This window comes from Habropoda laboriosa, unplaced genomic scaffold, assembly GCF_001263275.1.
Source record: "Habropoda laboriosa isolate 0110345459 unplaced genomic scaffold, ASM126327v1 scaffold648, whole genome shotgun sequence".
NCBI classification, from domain to species: Eukaryota; Metazoa; Arthropoda; class Insecta; order Hymenoptera; family Apidae; genus Habropoda; species Habropoda laboriosa.
The window spans coordinates 1,305,771-1,325,448 of NW_017100857.1; the positions used below are offsets into that span (position 1 = coordinate 1,305,771).

General features: G+C 43.9%; 1 protein-coding gene across 1 annotated transcript in view; it reads right to left on the minus strand.

The window, feature by feature from the left end:
* Positions 1-19,678, minus strand: part of LOC108577391 — a 157,704-nt gene that overhangs the window by 26,649 nt on the left and 111,377 nt on the right. The window contains 1 exon segment of the mRNA XM_017940536.1: positions 14,657-15,076. Coding sequence (XP_017796025.1) covers positions 14,657-15,076 — 420 coding nt within the window.

A 19,678-nucleotide genomic window follows, 5' to 3' on the forward strand; every position in this document is an offset into this window, starting at 1 on the left:
GGAACCAAGACCTGCCTCGAACTCGAAAGACAGGTCCCGCGAGTTAGCGTGGCGCGCTGTACCGGCTGCTACAGGTCACTCGTTTCATTATTATTGTCGCGGTCTGGCTGTTTGGTTCCTCCTTCTTCTTCTTTTTCCTTTTTTTCCCTACGCTTTTTCAAGCTGAACGACGCGACGCACGCCGCCTTTTTACCTTGGCGAGCACGCACGCACGCACGTCACCTGTGCGCGCAGCACGCGCCACCAGCGTTATGTGGAATGCATATGTACATAAGCTGCCGCTTTTTCGACGTTCCGACGGCCAATTGAAATGCTGACAACGTGGACCAGCCTGAGCTTCTGCCACTTTCCTCGTAGCGCCTCGTGTAGCTTCCCTTCGACGCGGAAACCCTTGCTCCGATGGGAATTGCACGGTTCGTGGGATTGTTCGCAATTTGCGGGAGGATGAGGGTTTCGAGATCTTCGTGATCTTTGGGTTGGAAAGAGCGTTTGGAGATCTTGGGGTTTGTTGGGTACGAAGGATCGTTTGGAGATCTTTATCTGAGTGTGCAGATTGCTCGTCCTTATTTTTGGTCCCTTTGGAAGTGTTGCACCGATAGATTGCTCGCCTTCTTTCTTTATCCTTCTGGAGATCTTCGCGTTTTTTGGGTATGAAGGATCATTTGGAGATTTTCATTTTCTTATGGAGATTGTGTCTTTTTTTATCTCTTATAAAAATCTAACGATAATTTGCTCGCTTTTTTTGGGAATGAGAGCTTGTGGATCTTGCGCGAACAATTTCCGAATGATTAGAAATTTGATACTTCGTATCATTAGACTGTGAATATTTATGCAATTGTAGCATATAAAACTATGCAAAATACACGAGAGTAACGCTAGAATCTCTTGAAATTAACCTATATACAGTTACTCATTAAAAATCGAACATTCTTCTCGGATTCACAGATGATTTCGTGAAAAGTAGAAGTGCTGATAATTTAGAAAAATTGAAATTACAAAATTCCCTCGAATAGAATGGAAATTGGGGTTGTATTCACGGTAGATCTCTTTCCTTCGAGTCGTTCCTGGAAGACGAAATTTGAAGAAATTTCCAGAGTTTGGTATGTCGGACACGTGTAGCCAGTGCTCTCAGTCGGATCTTGATTTCGATGCGAATCTTTCTTTATAATGTTCCACGGGACGTTGATCTTAATGGCATACCTCCTATCTATCTGTGTAATATCAAAATATAGGAATGTCCCCGTGTGTACACGCTCGTGGAAGAAGAAGAAGAAGAATCGCTGTCCTGTTCCTGGAAGACGGCGAAACTTTGATATGTCGAGCATGCCTAAGCTTTCGTAGATCATGATCTCGATGCGTGACTTCTGTTCCGTCTTCCATTTTTGGGGACCTTAGATACACGTAGATAGAGACGAATCGACCGAACCAGGGCAAAAAAAAAAAAAAAAAACGAATACACGCATGCAAACTTTCTTTTCCTTTTTAGTCCTGCAAATTCTTAAGTGATAAAGAAAGTTTCAAAGAGCGAAAGAATCAGAACTGAGGTATAAAAATTCTCCTGTTAAAAAATGTTCATTAACGCCGATTTAAAGGCACGAAGCGTCGTTTTTAGGTCTTTGCCCGCAGAAATCAGCCGGATGGCCGAGAAAACTCGTCTCGGTCTAGCGGGGACCGTCTTGAGGGAACCGGCTATTGAGATCGCGGGGTCAAAAGCGCACTTGACACGTCGTGTCCACGATGTCGCGATCTCTTAGAGACGTGTAAGCGACGAGGTTCACGCGTTTTCGCAGGGGTTGCCGCCTCCAGCCGGGAACCGGACTTTCCGTTGTGAAACAGGAAGGGCATTTAACCTCGAAAATGGGCCTGAGAACCGGAATTATTCCGCGAGATCGTAGTTGCCGTTTCACGGGAGAAAACTAATGGACGGTGGAGGAAGTGGCACGTTTTTCGTTTCCTTGGATTAGAAATCGCCAGAAAGAATTAGCGTCCTTTCTTATACAACGAAATAAGGATTTTCATTTAATTAGTAAAACAATTTCGAAGACTTTCTAAAAAATCCTTAAAACTGTATCTATAGATTTCTCTGTTTTCTGTATCTCCGTTAAATCTTCCATTCCAACAATTACTTCGATCTCCATTTGAAAACAGGCAACCGAAGGAGACTCTCGTTCGAGTAATTACCCTAACCGCAAACAATTCCTCCTACCCATAACCATCACCGGCAATTAACCAAAGCCGAACCGTTCCAACCTTTCTCCACAGCCAGCCTTCATCTCCTCGAAGGAACGTTCACCCTAATCGAGGCTAGTTCAACGAATCCCTCTTATCTCTTCGATCTCACGCCTCGTCTTAATAGCCTTCCGCGTGTCCACGAAAAAAAAAAAAAAATCGTTGCTCCTCCCGCGACGATATCGTCGGTGCACTTTCCTCAAGGATCCATAAAACCTAGCTCGATCCAGTTTCTACCGTTTAGAAGCGGCGACAGTCTCTACTAGGAAACCGCGACGTATCAGCGCGGTGTGGTTCCATAAACGAGGTAAAAAAAGGAAAGAAAGAACTAGCGCGGGTGTGTGTACTGTGGCGAAGGGGGTGAAAGAGGAGGAAACGTTTACGGCGTTTTGTGATCGTAAATTCAAATAAAGAGGAACGCGCTCGCGTTACGTGTCGGGCATAAAGCACCGGTAGACAGCGAAAACGGGCCATGCCACTCGTCCCGCCGTACGATTCTGGTTCCTCCGGCCCGTTTCGTTTTACGACGTGACACGAGGCCCTCGTCAAGTGGGTCAGAGGCCAGCCTTGTAGTAGGCACGCCAGGTTCCTCGTAGTCGACAGATCTCCGCGTAACGATAACCGACCAACCAGACGCGTAATAAGGAGTTAAGACAGCGCTACACGTCTCTCCAACCAAAGACACACTACGCCCCCCTTACGGCTACCTCGTGTTCCTAGCTTTTTCCTTAACTTTTAGCATTCTTTCCTTGGTTTTATACTTTTCTACTTTGTTTCTTCTTCGTTGCTTTCTTTTTCGAGGTGGTTCGTGGCGAATTCTCGGGGTTTCAAGGTTCGTCTGCGAAGCTTTTTGACGTTAGGGGTTAATTACTTTTTGGGGCTCTGGAGTTTAGGTGGTTTTATGGCAAATTTTTTGGAATCGTTCTTCCAATTTTTTAGGTTTCTCACTGTCTTTTTTTTTTAAGTTTTTTTTTTTTTTTGAGAATTCTTGGGGCTAGGAGGGTCGTTTGTGAATCTTCTTTGAGGCTCGGGGTTAGTTATCTTTGTGTCATTAGAATTGGTGTATTTTTACAATCAATTTTTTAAAATTTTTATTGTATTGTTTTTGGGAATTCTTGGGTTTAGGAGGATCGTTTGCGAGTCTTCTTTGAGGGGGTTAATCGTCTCCGTGTCTTTAGAATTTGTATATTTTTGTGACAAATTTTTTGGAATTATTCTTCGAATTTTCTACATTTTTCACTGTCTTTCTTTCTTACATTTTCTGTGAATTCTACGATTAGGAGGATCATTTGTGGATTTTCTTCGAGGCGGGGTTGATCGTACAGATTCCAGGCAAACTCCAGGATTCCGAAACTTCGAATTTGTTAAAATTCGAAATCCATTCTCACATTCCTCGAGAATTTCGCCAATTCCCATTCAAATCTCTCGCAATTAATCGAGTTAATTGCCTATCCCGGTTCAAGCGAGCTGTCGTCGCGGAGATATTCGAGAAAGCCCCCTGTAACATCTCGCAGTCGTCTCTCAAAGATGACGCACGAAACGACGCGGTGTAATAACCACCTTCCCGGATGATTCATGTGCTACTGAAAATAGACGCGTCGCTATATCTACACACACGAACTCTTGTACAAAGGTTTCGCTCTTTTTTTACAAGATCCCCGGGTAATGATAACCAAGCGACGCAATAAAAAGTGACACCGCGGTCAGTCATTGCGAACCTCACCGCACGTCTTTGTCAAAAGTCGACCTTTTAATGGCTCTTATAACGTGACCGTCCCGCTGTTTCTTTCACACGGTGACTGGATAATAAAGCAGGTCTCGTTTCTGACGCGTTCGTGATGCACATTTTAAGCATATCGTACGTACGTGAAAATGACCAAATGCGAGGGGCGAAATTTGTTTAATTAGCGGAAAGAGAAAAGAATCTATTTCGTAGTAGAGCTAGAAAGTAAGTGGAAAATTTTGCAACATTTCCTCGTAGTAGTTTTGAAAAAATGCGAGAAGATAGATCGATCGAGGTATTCACTGCTTTTGGCGTTTATAGAAGCTTTGAAAATCTTTTTCGCAGTGTTATCTTGGCGCCTATAGGCGTTTTGAATATTTTCCCGCGCCGAGCTCTTGGTGCCTTTCGCCACGCTTTCATCTCAATTTTTTTGCCCATTTGCGCACTTTCATCTTAACTCAATAAAATGACAAAATTTTCAATTCTATTCTTGAAATTTCTAAAACATTTCTGTGAAATTTTAAAACGCCAAAAGAAAAGATTTCACAGCCGCGAACGATCGTCCAAAGCCTGCCGCGGTAGAAGGGTTAAGCCCAGGGCAGTCCACTTAGAGCGTAAAATAAAAAACCGAAGAGAGCATAAAATGAAGGCTTTAACCCTTCAATAAAGTCAGAAGGAGGGAAAAAAACTCGCGGAAAATCTCGCAAGGTTTCCGTGTAAATTTTCTGGTAGGCAACGGCAAATTGCCACGAGTTTGCTCAGTGATAACTCCAAATAACAGCAATTTCCTACGATTCGAGCGTACCGTTGCCAGCCAGTCACGTTTCAATCGATCGCCAAGAAGAAAACAAAGTTTCCATCAGTGTTCCATACGTACACCGTTCCCTCTACACGCTTACTGAATTCGCGCACTACACAGTAGCTTGCCAAGAAAAGGGACGGAGGGGTAGAAAGAGCAAGAAAAAAAGAAAAACTAAAGAAACAAGGAGACAAGACGAAAGAACAGGTTCTCTCGAAAGCATCGAGGATTGATCAATTCGAACGGATACAACGTTATTATCGCCGAACGACAGGAAACGCAAGCGCGGCGAAATGAAATCCACCGCGAGCGAACGATCGGTTCGAATTCCATTTCTCAACGCGGTAATACATCCCCCTGCTACTATGTACTCGTAAGTATCGGGAGATGTAATGATACGCTATCGCGTGTCGAGGAGAAAGAACCGACAAAAACTGTGCGCGACACCCGGCAAGTGATTGCGAGAAACGATTAAATAGTGTCGCTCTGAAACGTGGCAACAATATCGACGACCGATACCTCCAGTTTCTAATCCTTGGAAACATGAACTTTCCACTGTCCATTGCACAACCAAACACGGAGGAAACGTTTTACGGTACAGATAGGATTGGGAGGTTCGGCGAGTTGCGTCTGGTGTGTGAGACGCGGGTCGTCGCACCAGTTCGATGCTCGATGGATTAATTGTTTATCTTGAGGTAAAATCTGCGGCTTGGCTGATCCAGAGGCGGTTCCAGTTATCCGATATGGTAAATGAAACGCGGCTTGGACAAATTGTCCGTTGGTTTTAGAGGTTTTTAGGGTAGGAAAAATGGCTATTTGATTTAATTGATCTTTTTTTTTTATTTTTGAACTATCGTTGTGGCTCATTTGGGAGAAACTTGGTTTGATTGTTCTTAGTTTTTTAGGGTTAAAATGTATGTGTCAATGGTTTGTGTTCTATTGGTGTCGTTATAGGGATGTGAATTGATTTTATTCTTGTAATTATTGTTCTTTATATTCTGTGACTATGAATTATTATAAATTTATTCAAGCATATGTCAGCATGGGGACGTTCATAGTGAATCGATTTTATTCTTCATTTTCTGTGACAATAAATTATTACAAATTTATGGGACAGTAATTCCCTGTTGGTAATGAATAGATAAATCAAACTACCCTAGAATGATCACTTCTTTGTACAATAATTTTCCTCAACCCTAACCTCTTTACCTAAATTCTACTTTCAACTTCCCTCACTCCGAGTGATCTCGCAAATTGTCGCAAATTCATCCAACTACACTCAATTCCCTCTGCCAGCGAAAGAAATCGAGGGAAAAAGGTCCAGGAAACAGCTTTTACCATCAAAAAACCTCATCAACCCTAATTCCTCCGCGGCGGAGCCATAATCCAACAAAGTACGCGAGACAATGAGAACAGGACACTTCCGTTCCATGGCAAAGTAGCCGTGTCCAACGATCGGATGGACTCATCAACAACGGTCGCTCCCGTCCTGTGCGATATCGCGAAAACCGTGGACGAACTGGACTGGTGCGAGAAGGAGGCGTGAAGCGCGTTACCCTTTAACGACACGAAATTATTATTATCCGGGACGCGGGACGGTGGCCATTAAAGCGCGGCGGAAAGATTCGCCAGACGGCAAAAGTTTCGTCGCGATCTCTCGCTCGCTCGCGTCTTTCTTCGCGAGATAATGTCGATACGGGGAGGCTGTTACGCGTCGTGAGTCGAGTCACTTAAGCTGCGCGACGGGGTTGCAGCGTCGGCGTACGGTTTCACAGCAAGCCGCCGTTGTAAAGCCGGTCCTGGCCTCGAGATCGCCACTTTTAATCTAAACGCCCGTGCCCGTAAGTGACAACCCTGATCCTCCCCGCCGAACCAAGCAAATCAGCGAATTCCTCCCGCGTGGATCACGGACAATTGAAGCGTGGCGGACGTGTCCTCCGAGCACCGAATGGGCGAGCGGATGCTGCAGGATTGCGCTACCGGAGGAAACGTTGGAGGAAAGGACGAAGAGATTTTGTCTAGGTCGAAGAACGATCCTTGTGGGAATAGGGATGTTTCAGAGGGTACTTTTTCGTTGACCCTTTCATTTGCAAGTTTTGATTCTGGGCTTGTAAATATGAATTCAATATTAACCCTTTGCAGGACACTTTTGAGAGAAAAAATTATAAATGACTGTGAATTTTTTTATGGGGTGACTTGATGAATTTTGTCGTGGACTAGTAGGTATTTCTTGGACAATTTCTTAAATTTGATCTCGTACGGAAATATGTCAGCATTTGTTCAAATTTACTTGGAAATATAGAAATTTGAGGTTAACCCTTTGCAGCACACTTTTGGGAGAAACTTTTGGAGAGAAAAAATTATAAGCGACTGTGAATTTATTTATGGGGTAAAGTTGGTGAAGTTTGTCGTGGACTGATGGAATCTGTCAGTTCAAATTTACTTAGAAAAATAGAAATTCAGCGTTAGCCCTTTGCAGCACACTTTTGAGAGAGGAACTTTTGGAGAGAAAAAATTATAAACGACTGTGAATTTATTCATGGGGTAACGTTGACAAGGTTTGTCACAGACTAATAGATATTTCTTAGACACTTTCATTAATTTGATCAAATTTTCTTAGAAAAATAGAAATTCAACGTTAACCCTTTGCAGTTTAAGCAACTGCAGCGCACTTTTAGCAAAGAAAATTTGAAGAGAAAGAAATTATAATTGACTATGAATGTATTTATGGGGTAACTACGGGGTTGAGATTTGTCGTGCACCAGTAGATATTTCTAGGCCATTTTGCAATGAAAAAATTTGAAAATTACCAGGGTAACATGGAGCGTTTACATTTTTTCCTCGACTTTATTTTACAATTTACCAGAAGACCGTTCCTTGTGCAAGAGATGGCGAACACGCAGCCGAGGGGGGAATAAAACAAGTAGAAGCCTGTGTAAAATACTAGAGCAAGCGTGGTACAGCTGCGCTGAAGTGTGGAGGGTCGTAAATTCCACGGCGTTATCACGGTGTCCGTACGAAAATGTTCCGAGGCTGACTTTCACATTTCAGCCACGCCAATTCCGTACCTCGATCGTCGTCGTATCAACAACGGAAAATTTATTGTTTCGCCTGAAATCGAGTCCTGTCGTTTGCAAGCTTTACTTCCCCTCTATCAACTGTTCGACTCTCTAGGAACCCGTGCGAAAAATTCTCTCACTTTTACTCCTCGATGCAACCGCATCGAAATTCACCGCTCCACGCATTTGCCACCTTTTTCCCTCTTCTCCAAGGGAAATTTACAATTTACAGATGACAAATTTCGATAAGCCACCGATATAATTCCCGTGAATTTATTCTCAACCACCGTCGATACTAAACTACCTTCGCTTCTTTTTCTCTCTCTCTCTCTCTCTTCGAATTTAGATGCAGGAGGCTTTCAATTAATACCAAAACCCGTAAGTCTACCGGAATCGACGTGGTTTACAGCCGGTATTGCGCAACCACACGGTACCCTCGACTGTCGTTAGCACTGTCGCTGAATGCTTTACAAACTTTACGAAGGTCTAAGGAGGCCCCATAGAACGCTTGAATTTATCGTGATCCCTCGAACACACCGCCGCGGACCGAGCGTAATTATGATCCTCGTCGAACGTAATTCTCGTTTCGTTTGCTCCAAGGATTAAGGAAGCTTTTCAGGAAAGAGGAAGAATTGCAAACTTCAAGTCCTCCAACTCTTACCGAGACTTCGATCATCCGCAACTTTTTAACGATCGAGTCAACGCACTCGTGTGTCTTCGCAAATTCTACTTCGAACAGTGACTCCTATATTCGTCGTAGAAATTAACGGGAATGTTACGACATTCTTGTTGAATAATTAGATAGACGTATGAGAGATTGTTCGTGGAAAAGAAGAAACGTTATCTACAAGTTACCACACTTCGTCTTCACCCTTTTCTTCGACAACCGTAAAGAATTCCACTTTGCTGAAAGGTAGGATGGAAGCTCGTAGTTCAAGTCTTCTTGGACGTTTGCAAAGATGTTCGAAACCATCGAAGATATTATATTATGCTGTGCTGCTAGAGGGAATCTTGCGAGAAGATTTTCCTCAGGGTTAGGTGTATCGTTTGCTAATAGCCAGGATATACGCTTGAACCGCGGATACAAGGTCTGGGTTAGGCATATACCGTTGTCAGAGCCTCGTAGCTGGTTTTCCGAGACGCGAATATAAACGGTAGACCGTTAAAATCGTACGTCATCGTTGTGGGGACAAGAGACGTTACGGGGGGGAAAAACGTCTGGACGGGATTCTTTCGCTACCGTAAGACAAATCGTCCGGCTGTCGCCGGAATTTTCTTCAATCCGTGGAGAGAAAGTCTACTCGATTGCGTTTAATTAAGTTTCTTTCAACAACCGTAAGTTTTTCTCAGGAGTCCCGGTGATTCCGCGGGCTTTCTACATCGAAACCCCCTTCGTTGTTCTTAATTGCAAAGGAAGAAATGCGATTTTTCAGCCGTGTGCGGTTCGAGGCTGTGGGAATAGGGCTTTCGTAGAATTAAACGCTTGATTTATCCTTGTTTTACCGATAACTCAGGCATTATCGAGGAATCTGTAGTGGTTTTACGAAACTGGAGTGGATTTCTCGGTCTAGTTTTTGTGTTTTTGCGAAGGGAAGGATCCGTGGTGATTTTGAGACTATAGGATTTTCTTGGGGACAGTTTGTCTTGGTTTTTTGGTAACTGAAGCGTTATCGAGGGATTTTGAACGATTTTTCAAATTAGAATAGATTTCTTCTTTTACTTTTTTATTTTCTCTTGAAAGGGTGTGAGAAATGGATTCGTAATGATTTTGAGACTGCATGTATGTATTCTGTCGATTAGAAGTGTAACCGACTAGACGATTCTGATAGAATGAAATTTATGACCCTTTCGCTCCAAAGAGTGGACGCCTATTTTCAAAAAATAGTTCTAATTATCCCAACAAACTCCCTAACAAAGCTTATAGAACAGCAAACATATCTTACTGACGAATCCTCACCGTCTCCTCTCACATCTTCCAACAAGCTCGCCGAAGCGAAAGGGTTAACCCGTTTAATTCGATAGTTCCTCATCGCCAAATCTACACCAGAAATTTCCCATTCCTCTACCACCCCTCCAGACACAACCTCAAAAAAAAAAAAAAAGGAAACAGTTGCCACAATACGAACCACCCAAAAAGAAAAACCAGGAAAAAATCTCGTTGAACGATATCTGAAAAAAACAGTAACCTATCCGACACAAAAGTACATCCCATCGACGTCTCCCGTGAAGAACTGTTCCTTCACCCCGAATTCATCCGGCACAATGAAATTGGATTAATCCTCGACTAGCGACGAGAAGAACCTCGCGTCCTCCGTTTCCTTCGGAGCGGAGCAGTTTTAACGATCCACCGGCGTACAAATTGTCGAGATCCTATCGTGTCTACACGCGGTCGGTCCCCGCGGGAGCCATCTCGACAGAGAGAAAGAAAGAGAGAAAACTGCTCGCAGAAGATAACGGGGAGGAGATAAAAGCTGCACAACGAAGACACCTTTACTCTGTATTTCCAAGAGACAGAGAGAGAGAGAGAGAGAGAGAGAGTGAGGGAAGAGAGAAGATGCGAGGGAAGATTAGGGCGGCATCTCCCTATTGGGCGAGGCCAACAGAGACTCGAGTTGATCCTGATGCCACTGTAGCCTCCTCTCGTCTCGTCTCGTTGCATTCGTCGCCCTTGGCCAGACGCCGCGTTTATACCCCTCCCTCCTTCCTTCCTTTCGTACGTTAAAGGATTCTCAACAGTAAATTACAAAATATGCTAAGCGGCCGATATAAATCAAAAGTGGCAAGGGTGCTGGAGCGGCGGAAGATCCGGGGTTTCTTTTACCGATTCCCCCGTACGGGGGTTAGGGACATGCTCGATCGACGGTGGTTCCTACCGTCAAGACCCAAAATAAGAGAGGAGGGAGCCGTGGAGAGTGTCTCTCTCACGGAACAGCTTGAAGTTTGCAAACCGAGCAAATGGACCGGAAGACCTCGCCAATGCTCTCGTATAAATACGAGGCTGTGTTGGTTTCTAGACGAAGGGAACTTTGTTGGGGTGTTATTTCTGGTTGTGTGTGTAGTGTGCTATCGGTTATAAAATTCGAATTAGCGTATTCGTGGACGTGGGGTTAGTCTTCCGTGGAATCGAGGAGATTTACGAGTGTGAACGGGGGATCGCAGATGATTTCGTGACTTCTGACGGTGAGATAAGGGAGTGAGGTTGCGTTTCATTCGGAAGCTCGAGTGTAAGGTGGAGGTTCGATCGAATGGATGATTGTCTCGGTTGATCGACGCCGAGCGTCGATCTGCCACCGTTTTCGAAGACCACCCTCTGTGAAGAGGTTTTATTTAATTATGGGTGTACGGTGAAAAATGTATTTTCGATTGTACGGAGATTTTTCGTTGGTTTCTTTGGATATTTTCTAGAGGTGAATGGAAAATTTATTTAATTACCAGTGAAGTACATCTTTTCGATTTTTTGGTTGCTCTACTTCGTGATCATTTTTCCTTCGTTTCTTTGAGTACTTTTGATAAGGTAGAGATGAAAGTGTGTGTTTCATGGAAAATTTGTTTAACCACGACTAAAATACATCTTTTCGATTGAAGATTTTTTGGTCCCTTCGCTTTCATGGAAAGCATTGATCGAGAGGGGTGTGATTAATGAAGCTCTCGGCAACTTCGTGAAATCTCGTACAATCCTTCTCGATTCCTCCACTTAAACGGTACTTTCAACTCGTGAATATTTTCAGTTATTAATTAAAGCTGTTACATTAACCAATGCGTCGATGTAACCGCGTGAAAGATACACCGTGTCGAGAAATTTATTGAACACTCGGTGGTGATTAATTTTTTGTTCGATCTCTGTTGCTTTCACGTGCTTAATTATATCATACTTCAGGCTAAATCGATTTCACGAGTAATTTCTCGTTACGTTCCTCATTTTCAATCTGTCTCGAGGTCGCGGACAAAGTTCGAAACATTTGATAAACGAATTTATTCGAAAATTTAAAAAAAAGGAAGAAGAATTGCACACTGTTACGATCAACTTCATACATTTCATCGAACAAAAACGATTTTCTTGCTCCACGAGCAGAGAATCGAAGGAAACTGTCCCCAAGCTCCTCCGGCAAGCTTTCAGTTTTCACGTGGATACAGACGAATATCGGTGTCCGTGCGCCATAAATTGCGCGTAATAGCGCAATAAACCTCCACAATAAATCCATTTCTCTTACGGGGAAAATCTATCTGCCGGCACGTCGACAGGTACGTCGTCGTTTGTCATTAATCTCGATTCCACCGTCGCATGTAGAGAGAATCGTCGGTAGAAAAAAATCACGAGTTCTTCTCTTTCGAACGTTGAAAAGAGAATACTCTGGTCGATACACAACGATTTACATTTCTAACCCGCACAGAGGAATTCACCGAGAGCGTATAGTGTCCCGCGAGCTCACGATTGTTCCACATAGTACGTTAGACGCGATAAATTATGCTACCCGCGAGCACTCAATTATGCGCGCGAGACTATTAATCGAGATACCGGGGGAAACGTGGATGTTAATAAAGCGTCGAGCCGCGCTGAAAGTGTTTTCAACGACGTTTACACGCCTGCTATCTGGCGATCTACGCTAATCGAGTTCTCTCCCGATTCACCCAGTCGTCACGCATACCTTCGTGGATCATGGAACCCTTTGACCCTGGCTTTTGCATCGTATGGAGATGTGTCACTGTTTTTCGTAGTTCTTGGTGGCGTCTTTTCTGTGGTTTCAGATTAGGGTGATACGAAAATGCGAATAATTCGGCGTGTTCGAATATTCGAGGGTTTGAATTTCGGATTGCGTTGGGTATTCCAGTGTTTGAATTTCGGATTCTGTGGAATATTCGAGCGTTTGAATTTCGGATTCTGCGGAATATTCGAGCGTTCGAATTTCAGATTCTACGGAATATTGGAGCGTTCGAATTTGGGATTGTGCCGAATATTGGAGCGTTCGAATTTCGGATTGTGCCGAATATTCAAGCGTTCGAATTTCGGATTGCGTTGGATATTGGAGCGTTCGAATTTAGGATTCCGCGGAATATTCGAGCGTTCGAATTTCAGATTCTACGGAATATTGGAGCGTTCGAATTTGGGATTGTGCCGAATATTCAAGCGTTCGAATTTCGGATTGTGCCGAATATTGGAGCGTTCGAATTTCAGATTCTGCGGAATATTCAAGCGTTCGAATTTCGGATTGCGTTGGATATTGGAGCGTTCGAATTTAGGATTCCGCGGAATATTCGAGCGTTCGAATTTGGGATTGTGCCGAATATTCGGGCGTTCGAATTTCGGATTGTGCCGAATATTGGAGTGTTTGAATTTCGGATTGCGCCGAATATTTCATACTTCCCGAATATCCGAATATCCGAAAATCAGTAAAATTCAGATTTCGGAATATAGACACGAATTATTCAGCCCAAACCCAAATTCAAACACTTCAAACATCCGAATTATCCAACTAAAGAGCTCGTAATCAAAATTATCCGAATTACTCGAATAGCACGAACTGCCGTTAACACAACAAAAAATGCCCGAAATTGTCTTCCCAGTGCAAACAAGATGAAGTCGTAGAATCTTAATTCGGGTCATAAAAGAGATCTTTTCGCCGAAAATCAATCAACGCGTTCCTATTCTGTACTCCCGAAAAAGCCGCCGCATCACGGAAAATAAATAACAACGTGAAAAAACGCTCGCGTTGCTTATTATATTCGTACTGGCTGTTGGAAGGTACGAACGGTGTGTAACAGAACTCCAAAAATGATGACAAACGACGTCCGGAAAAAAGGGCAGGACAAACATATACCACTTGGATTTAATCGCAAACGCACGAACCACGGGACATCCATTCTCAAGAGACATTTCGATCAACGTCGCTCATCTGGCGCTTGGGTAAAAACCGTCACGACGAAGAGGTCGCGGAATAATTCACAAAAACGCGTCTCGAACCGGGCAAAAAAGCCGAAGTCGAAGTTTCGACGACCACCGGGGAGGTCTTTTCTCTACCGATCAAGAGAAAGATCGTTGCGTGAGCGGAACGACCGGGCGAAGAGGGCAGGAGAGGAAGAGGTAAGAGAGAAAGATGACGCCTGGCTATGGAGATTTCTACGTTATTCAATCGCATATGCAATCTTTTCCACGCGCGTGAATCACGCGGATAAGGCGGCGCGCATCGGGATAACTGTGGAAAGCGGTGATTTTTATCTAGGATCGCTTAAGACGCGGATACTAATATGCCAGGGGTTCAACGGAGAGGCAGAATGCGTCATTTCGCATCAGCAATGAAACTGCCGCGATAATGGATTGTTCCAATGCACCTTGCTATCGCGCGCACAATTTTAGAAAGGTTCCTTCGTTTGGACAATCGTTCAGGTGTTATCAGGAAGTTTTAGACAATTTCTACTCGTTTCATTCGCGAAATTAGCGATCTTTTTTTAAGGATTCTTGGAGAATTGCTGAATCTGTGGATGCAAAGAGTTGAATAAACGGGCTTGTTTCGTAAAATTAAGGGAAAAAAACACAGTCTGAGCAATTAGTTATTAATTGTACAAATAAACGATCCACACGTTTTTCATTTAAAACGATCTTCTAACATTTCCAATAAAAAAAAACAAACAAAACTTCTCTGAAGATAATGGATCACTTATATGCAAGCTTAACGCATCGCCAATCGATTGCCATTCTATTCCAAGAAACTTTGTCTCATAAATTACACCGAACCCTCGTTCGATTCCTACATTAATAATTTTCCGAACACAGAATTTCTCAGAAATACCGCACGATTCATTCGATTGGCAAAACGTTAACGGTAAAATAATGGAATAATCGAGACTCACGTGGACCATAGTTCGTGAGTGGGTGGCAGCTTGACATCCGCTGCGCTCTTCTCCGGCAGTTTATAGTACTCGTAGACGTAAGAAGCGGCTGGATCGTCGCCGTGGCTCGCCACAGCCGAGACCTGGTGCTGCTGTTGAAGATTGAGCATCGCCGCGGTCGCTACCGAGAGCGGATGCTCGCAGTAGGTCCGCCAGTCGCCCTCCATACCCTGCACCTGCACCTGCACGGCAGCAACCCTCTTGTGTACCTCCGGGTCGCCGCCTTCGGCGCCGCTCTGCAGGGACTGCGCCGCCGCCTCCTCCGCTCCCAGCTCTTCCTCTTCCTCTGTGTCACGCTGCCCGGCCACGTAACTCGGTTGCTGTTGCTGTGAGTTATCGTCGTTCACCACGTTCGTGTCCTCCTCTCCGCGACTTCTTCGTCTGGAAATTCAAAGGGAAATTGCCGTTTAACGGAGGTTTTGGTAACAGTGGGAATGGTCGATAGAGTTTTCATTGGCTGTCGAAGCTTTGTCGACGGAGATTTTGGCGTCAGTGGGAGTAGTTGATAGAGTTTGATTAGCTGTCGAAGCTTTGTCGACGATTTTGGCGCCTGTGGGAATGATTGACAGAGTTTGACACGTTTGTTACAGCTGTCGAAGCACTGTCGACGGAGAATGAATTCGTGTTTCACGCGAACAATTCAGCGTGTGTGATTTTTTACAGTGTGCCGATTGGTTATTGGGGTATGAACAGACTTTTGTGAAAATCTCGCGTTTGGTTGAGAGTTACGAATTGACGGCACACATTTTCTTTTCTGTGCCAGCGAACGTGTTAACCCTTTGATTGCTGGTTACTTAAAAATAGAGCTGAAAGATAGCTAAATCATTGTTTTCTTAATATTTTGCATTTTACATTCGTGAAATAAATACTACATAAATGTGTAAAGTATTTTCGGCGAATACCTATGGTCAAAGGGTTAAAGAACTGGAGTAATCTACTTGCTCGAAGTTGAATCAAGTAATGATAGCAATTGTTGCTACGAATTAACATCTCTCGATAAAAAAATCACTCCGAAGCTTCGCATTTCTCTCGTCTGCGATCCAACGTACAAGTCCAACAATCTTTCCCTCGGCATCGTCAGAATTTTCCAGCGTCCACACGCGAATGCCTTCCTATTCACCATCTCGAGGCGAACATTTCCGCGTGTCGAGTGGTTAGAAAGGTCTGATAGAGTAGACAGTAGCCTAGGAGCAGTGGCTCTAATCCACGAGAAGGGCTCGCGACAACGACGATCCTCCGCGGATTTCCTGGAAGATCTGCTTCGTCGATGAATCCGCCGGAGGTGGAATAAACTGTTAGAAACGAGTGGTGGTCTCCCGGCGATAAATTGCCCCCCCCAGGCCCCGTCGAATTTATCAATTAACGATAATCGCGGCACGTTAAGCCCCGCTGATGATTCCTCAATTTAGCAATGACCACCAGGACGCTCTGTGCCCCCTTTGAGCCACACACACGCTCGACGTCGCGATAATTTATCGTCCTTTGCGTCGCGATATCTAATCGCCTCTTAGGAGGATGCACGCTCGCGCGAGCCTAAGCTTCGCCAGGTGGACATTTGTCACCGAGACTCCGCTGGTTTCCGGTCTGACGTTTCGAGGATTACTTTTCAAGCGGGGAGAAATGAAACGGAGAATTCGGAGGATCTAGATTATTCGGAATTGAAGCGGTCTTTTTGCCGTGACTCGTTGTCGGTAATTAATTTGGGTATTTATAAGAGGGTGCGTTATAAGACATTTTAGCATTTAAAAATTTTGGAAGGTGTAACAGAAAAACAGTTATTCAATTTTTTAATGGTAAAATAATTTAGAATACTGCTTTTAACGAGCTCTTTCTTTCATTTCTTCGGTTTAAAAGTTTCTCCTTTTTAACGAGCTCTTCCATTTTAGAAAACAGAAAAATCCAGGCTATCGCGCTATAATATTTACATAAGAAACGAGGATAATTTTATTTTCGACTAAAAATTGAGTCTTCGTGTTTCGCAAGAGGAGGGATTAAAGTTTCCCTAACTTTCGACAAAAATGACTCCGTAACATAAACTCCATTACAATCAAATCGTACGACATCCTCAAATTTCCCTCTTCAATCCAGAAATCGTCAAAAATCCTACCCAAATCGGATACTTTTTCGATCTTACCAGATCTACCACCGTTTAAATTCATCTCGCAAAAGGTACACACACAACAAGATGCAAGCAGATGCCTTTAACGCGAACGTAGAGACGTCCTCCACGAAGGAAGGACGAAGAAAGCGTAGAAGGGTGAGCAGGGTATATGTATCTACGCACGTACGAAGATTAATTATTATAAACCCCTGCCTTTTGCCTACAGTCATCAATTTATACTCCTCTTCGCCTTGCGGATCCCAATTCCAATCCCGATCCCGTGAGTCGCGTACGGAATAAAGGCTCATCCTCTCTAATTTATGCATGTCGAATCAATCTCCCTCTTCTCCCCTTTATTTCCCCCACTCTTTTTTTCTTCTTTTCCTCCACGTGTTTCCTCGCTCTTCCTTCGCCGATATTTCTCTCCCTCTCTCTCTTTCTATCTCGCGTTGTACACAGCCTCGACGGTGTTCTCGATCACGATTGCTCCTGTTCCAGCACCTGGGCCACAATCCAGGTCGACCCTTGGCGTCGAAAGCCACCCGGATAATGAGGGACCGCGTTATCCTGTGCAAATATTTTCCTCGACGGGTGTTTGCACAGGCGCGGTTAGGATACGCGAGATTCGGCGGGTCGAACGGATAGAGTGAATTAATAGGAGACAGTTGGGGTAATGAGATCATTCGTGATCATCAAAGTGGAGATTCTTCGGTGGAAGGTGTGTAAATACGGCGTGGACGGTCCAATGATCTCTTCAACCCTTCGAGATGGTGATTGCTTGTACAATGTAGGAGCTGGTTAAGAGTTGTGTGAATTTTTGAGTTGATACGGAGGAGCGAGGGGATTTTCGATGTTCTACTTGTCACTCGAGGGAGCAATTTGAGAATAATTAAAAATTGGAGATTGGGTTGTGGTAGAGTTTGTTTATTCGAAAAGTGGTTCGTCGGAATAATTGAATTTATTCCGGTTTTTTATTCGATCGTATAACATTTCGATTCAGTTGTAGGTTTTAATTTAACCCTTTATAACGCCGTGTGACTTAGAAGTGACTATTTCGTGTCGAATGACTGTAGTAAATTTACTATAATTATTCTAAGTTTAAATAATATAAGAATGCACTTTTCTTTATCCTGGGAGAAATGGGGAGCGCGTGGGGTGACTCTTCGGTAGCTTTCCAGGTCAAGCTGCCATTCCTCGCGACTAATGTTAAGATGGGTGACCGCCAACGTTGAAAAAAAAATATATATTTGCAATGAATCTCCCAGAAAATATCCAATAGAATCATCAGAAAATTCGTAAACTTTGACCATTCTCACGACCAAATATTCTCTTCCCTACTCATCTTCAAGTGTCATTGATTTAAAAAAATAAATTACAAGAACTCTCCCCGCTATCTCAAAAAGCATGAAGAAAATCTCGAACGAAGCAACTTTCTCGCATAACTCCTCTACCAGCATCGAACCTCTCGGTGGCTCACAGTCAGCGATGCTCGTGCAAGACAAATTGTAACATAACCACGCTGAACGTGCGTGTCTCGCAAAAACCACGTAATCCCCCGTTTATCAGTGATTCGTACGACTCTCTCTCTCTTTCTCTTTCTGGCCGGTTAGATTTATTCGCAGAGCTAGTCGATCGATCCACGAGCGTCATTCGTCTTGGCTGATCGTTCTCGAGAGCGGATGGAAGAAGAAGAAACGCTGAATGGAAAGGAGGCTGGAAGGCAGAGCATCGTCCGCCAGCATCCGTAGAATGCATTATCGTGTCGCTGCATCCTCGTTCCTGTGCACCTACCTCAACGCGCGAATGTTGCAGGTAGGTGGAGGAGAGAGTAACGCATTGGATAAAGAGGGATACACACGCACACACGCAACGGAGAGAAACGCGTTTAATATTCCGTGGGAGAGTTGTCCACGCGACCCAACAACCCACCCTGTTTGCTCCCTCCCGTGCATTTCAATAAAGCCGCCTCCGCATGGGATACGTCCGACTGGACGTTCAGTTAGCCTGGCAGCTGTTCGCCACGCATTCCCGTTGTCCTTTCTTCCGATATTTTTAACTGGCTTTTGGTCAAGTGGTTTTCACTTGGACGCAAGATTTACGTGATTGCCTGTTTGTGTGACTTGTTGATGGACTTTCGACCGTTGCAAATTGGTTATGCTCGAGTTTGTGGCAAAGATTGGAGATAACGGTGAAGACTAGAGTTTGTGACTGTTTGAGGAGAGATTGGTTGTGGTCCGTTCCGTGGGGAAGATTGGAGATAGTGTTTGCAATTGTTTGAGAAAAAATTAATCGTGGCCCATTTCATGGGGAAGATTGGAGATAATGTTTGTGACTGTTTGAGGAAGATTTAGTTACGGTTGATTCTTTTAGGAAGATTCGAGATAATGTTTGTGATTGCTCGAGGAAAAATTGTCCAAGCTAGATTCTGTGTTTGCGATTGTTTGAGGAAGTTTGAGGAAGTATCCATACAAAATTTTCACTAACTGTGGAAAATTGTATAAACGAATGCCAAAGTGTTTGATCGAACGTTGAATAATTGTGCAGCGAAGAGTATCCATCCTTTTGTTCAAGATAAACGACGAGGAAACAATAATCGTTCAATATTACATTCAAATTGCACGTACAATATTAAAAGGCCACTGTATATCGTAAACAATCACTATCTTCTCAACTTCATCGTAACAGCGAAATGTCACGGTTCAAGAATACCGTAAAACACTTTATCACGAGTGGAGAACTTTCAGTTTAAGTCACTATCACTGTGCTCTAAGCGGTAATCTCAGAATGTCACGGAACGTCTGGAGAAAAAAAAAGAAGAAGAAAAAGGATTGTGGATCGTTAAGCAGGTTACGACAGGAAAGCTGCGTTTCCATGAAAGCCGA